The sequence below is a fragment of the Pinus tabuliformis genome, chromosome X (assembly GCF_031772625.1).
Source record: "Pinus tabuliformis cultivar Carrire ecotype Pingquan chromosome X, CPIR1, whole genome shotgun sequence".
Taxonomy (NCBI): Eukaryota; Viridiplantae; Streptophyta; class Pinopsida; order Pinales; family Pinaceae; genus Pinus; species Pinus tabuliformis.
Window position 1 is genome coordinate 1170200478 of NC_142308.1, and position 3956 is coordinate 1170204433.

The following is a 3956-nucleotide window of genomic DNA, read 5'->3' on the forward strand; positions in this document are numbered from 1 at the left end:
AAACAATGGAAAACCCTTCACATCCCGAAACCTAGCCCTAGAAGATGAAACGCCAAATTGTGGGCCCCGTTTGGGTAAATTGGTACATCAATTTCCCGGGGTCGTAACTTTGGCATACGATCTCCGTTTGACGCGTACGATAGCTCGTTAGAAAGATCTATCCGAGTACTACCACTTTGGGAGGCGACCCATGACCCATGTAGCCCCAGAATCCCAAAAAAACGTCGTTTAGGGCCTCAAAACGGCTCCGGAAGTTCAGGACCCGAAAAAACTGCTAAAAATAGTAAGTTGTGCTACAATTAAGGAAACTGAAAATGCTGAGAAAGACAATGGTGGGGGTCCAGGTGGACTTGGCAGGTGGCCACCAATATCCACCTGGATCATTCATGCCTGATACCCTCATAACCAGTATCATTGTTAACCATCAAGGGATATCAGAAGAAGCAGTATCGACATTGGTATCTACTATGAAAGCCATTTATTCTGCTCTTGTGGATGCAAATCTAGATAAGCATATCAAGGTCACAACCACACTTTCATCCACTTTGATTCAAGATGCATCTAGTGTGCCTCCATCCTCTTCCACCAAGGATTTGAGGTGGGTTCTTCACCCTCTGCTGGCGTTTGTCTCAAAGACAGGTTCTTTTCTGATACTGAACACTGACTTTAACAGAGATTTTGCACATAGTGAAGAAGACCTCATTAACTCTGTAGTCGTTGCTGCCAGAAATGCTATGGCATTTCTTCACTATCCTGATATTCCCATAGTTATTAATGATCAAGGTCTGCTTTCCGAAACAATGAAGACCTTTTTAATAACCAAAAATCTCAGGGATCAAGTTCTTGCCCAAAGTATGAATAGGGCTCGGATATGGACAATAATAGTGAAAATGAGTTCTTTGGACGTTTCTATGCTGAAGGAGTTGAGCAGAGAAGGGGAAGAACTGTTCCGCTCAAACTCTAGGGAGCTTTTGGACAATAAAGCTAACTCTACCAGGAAGAAGACAAGTGAGTTGGGATCTCAGCTTGATACTTTTCCAACTACACCTATTACAACAACTCCTCCAACTCCGATCACGACCACACCCACAACACCAATAGGAATAACTCCTCCTCCAACAACAATCACACCAACAACCCCTACCACCCCAACAGTTACCCCTTACACCCCTCCCTCAACATCTACCACAACAACACCGACAACCAGCTCAAGCCAAAGTTGGTGTGTAGCAAAGCCTGGTACCCCTGATTCAAGCTTGCAGGTTGCTCTGAACTATGCTTGCGGGCTTGGAGGTGCAGACTGTACAGCGATTCAACAAAGTGGCACGTGCTATAACCCAGATACTGTTTTTTTTCATGCTTGCTATGCTTTTGACAGCTACTACAAGAAGAATGGCATGGCCCCTGGTACTTGTGACTTTGCTGGCAATGCAATTGTGACTACTCAAGATCCAAGTAAGCTATATGCCCTTATGCGAAGTTTGTTTTTTGCCCCCTGTTTTTCTTTTCATTGAATTTCTCAGTTTATATGGATTCCTATGGTCCTGTGGTGACGATAAACATTTTATCCACTTTTACATAGTTTGTTGTCTGCTTGTTTTGTTTCACTGCGTCAACTTCTTGGATACCTTCCGCTGAGTCTCATCTTTACATTGTGTTAGATGATAGTTGAGTTGCATGCATATGATTCATCTACCCACTTCCATGCCTAGTTGATCTCATCTGAATGCAAAGACATCCTCCGCTGATATACATTTTCCCATTGTAGGTTCCACCATGATAAGTAAGTGACATGATTATAGACCCATTTCCTGCCTGTTGTCTGCCTTGAAACTGCATGCAACCTTCACATGTAAACACTCGTTATGGATAACTTGTATTGTTCAGGATATTTCCTTTTGGTTTAATGATGGAACTGTGTGATGTATTAAGAGAGAGTTATATTTGTAGGCAATCTGCTCTTTTGCATACAACATAACTTTCATTTATGCCTGGATATATTGCATATTACTTTTTTTCTTTATTGATTTTGTTATGAGAAGCTAAGGGTATGCATACTAAGTTTCCTTTATACCCACTTTGTCTTCTGCAAATTTTACTGTTCCAGTTTATATGAATATAAAAGACGTTTTTGTTTTTTGTGCACCGTTTTGGTTCTGCTAGATTCAAGATATTTGACTGTGATTAATATGCTTGACATTATACATTTTCGAAAATCTTCCCTTCATGGGTTAACATGATATACAAATTGAGGCTTGAAATTGTGTGAGACTGGAGAATGCATTGCACTCATGCAAATCTTCCTTTACGGATTTTGTGATGACAGGTACTGGGACATGCACATTTCCACAAAGGTATATACTAAGGAACCGCATTCCTCCTCCTATCTTTTGTTCATTTTTCTGTTCTACAATAAGTACTTTTTCAAGTTTTCATACAGAATTGAGAATCAAGATTTACTGGATTTTTGATATATTTTATGTTATATCTCAGCTTATAGTTTTGTAGCATTCTGATTTTTCCAAATTACTTGCAGCAGTAGCAGTTCATCACTTCTTAATACAAGCATACCTGCATCTGGTGGCTTGGGTGGTACTAGTATTCCACCAACATCGGGCAATAATGGTGATGCAACATCCATATTCTTCTGTGTTCCTGTTTTCTTTGATTGTATCTATGATGGTCGCAAAACAGCTTTAGATGATATCGATCTCTATTGGGTGAATCGAGGAGAAACATCAAGATGTTTTAGTTGGAATAGCTAGTGTAGACAGAGAGCTAGAGGATGTACAAGAAAAACTCTCCAGAGTTCGATCCCATTTGTCCCAACATTTTTTTTGATGTAATGGGGGAACGCTAGGAGAGACTTTGAAAATGGGTACACCAGTGCAGTTCAGGTAATTCTTTCACTTTGTAGGAAAGAGAGGTTAAATATAGTTGGTATGCAGGTTTCACTGGGACAAATTGGTGCCACATTTTTTAGTTCACTATCAAGTAAAAGCTTTACAAGAGCAAACAATTGTCCATTTTCTCCAGCGTCCTGATTTCATGCTATACTCCATAGTTTTCGGAATTAAGAATTTAATTAACAAACTTTGGCAGCAGAATAGCTCTGCAGTTGTCCTGCCTCAGGAGTGTCTGAGGTGTGAGCACTATGTGGCAACAACTACTTATTTCAGTTGCATCTTCCTGTGTGTTGGAACATTGTTGGTAGAAGCAAAAATGCTAGCAGCAGCCAGTTCTGAAGACCTAAATGCCTGTATCAATTAAAATCCAATAAATGATATAGTGTAGTAGATTTCTTCTAGGAGCTTCTTGGTATTCAAGCAAACAAAGTATATCATTATCACTGTTATTAAAATCCATCTTGTATTCAAAGCCATGCTCATCTTCTGGGGTCGGATGTTGTTGTTTGGATGGATCAATCATCAAACAATGCAATTGACAACTATGGAGATGTGGGCCTTGATAATAAAACTGTTTTAAAAGAATGGTATCTCATCTTCATCTTCTTGCTAACCTTCATTCAAATATTTATTTTAGCTGTATTTTGCATTTTCCTGTGCGTTATTGGTGGGGATGTATTTTTCACCGGAACCAACAGCTATATCTAAATACCCAATTGCCTGGTCATATGTTGTTAACACAATATATTGGTAATAGTGCAGTAGTTTTTTCTTAATAGATATTGGCATTTAAGCAAAGAGTGTGGACTGGACACCATTTAGAAGCAGGCATGCATGCAATCGAGTGTTAATATGTAAATTGTGTGTGCAGGGGAGTGCCATTAAATTTCTGTTATGAACTCGTTGCTGTGGGAGATATTTTAATTAGAAAAATTGCAGCCTTGTTGGACAGTTCTTGTTTTATTGTTTCATTGCTTATACATGGATATTCAGCTCATACAAAAGGTTGTATCGATCTGGTTGGTATTGAGAGTACTTGGTTTCAGGTTG

At 39.5% G+C, this 3956-nt stretch overlaps 1 protein-coding gene across 1 annotated transcript; it reads left to right on the forward strand.

The window, feature by feature from the left end:
* The first annotated feature begins 329 nt into the window (after positions 1-329).
* LOC149144082 (glucan endo-1,3-beta-glucosidase 3-like) lies at positions 330-3014 on the forward strand. The gene is made up of 3 exons (XM_089452026.1): positions 330-1455; positions 2327-2354; positions 2537-3014. Exons 1-3 carry the CDS (start codon positions 330-332, stop codon positions 2763-2765), a joined length of 1383 nt encoding a protein of 460 aa, XP_089308152.1. The 3' UTR covers positions 2766-3014.
* Positions 3015-3956: the final 942 nt, after the last annotated feature.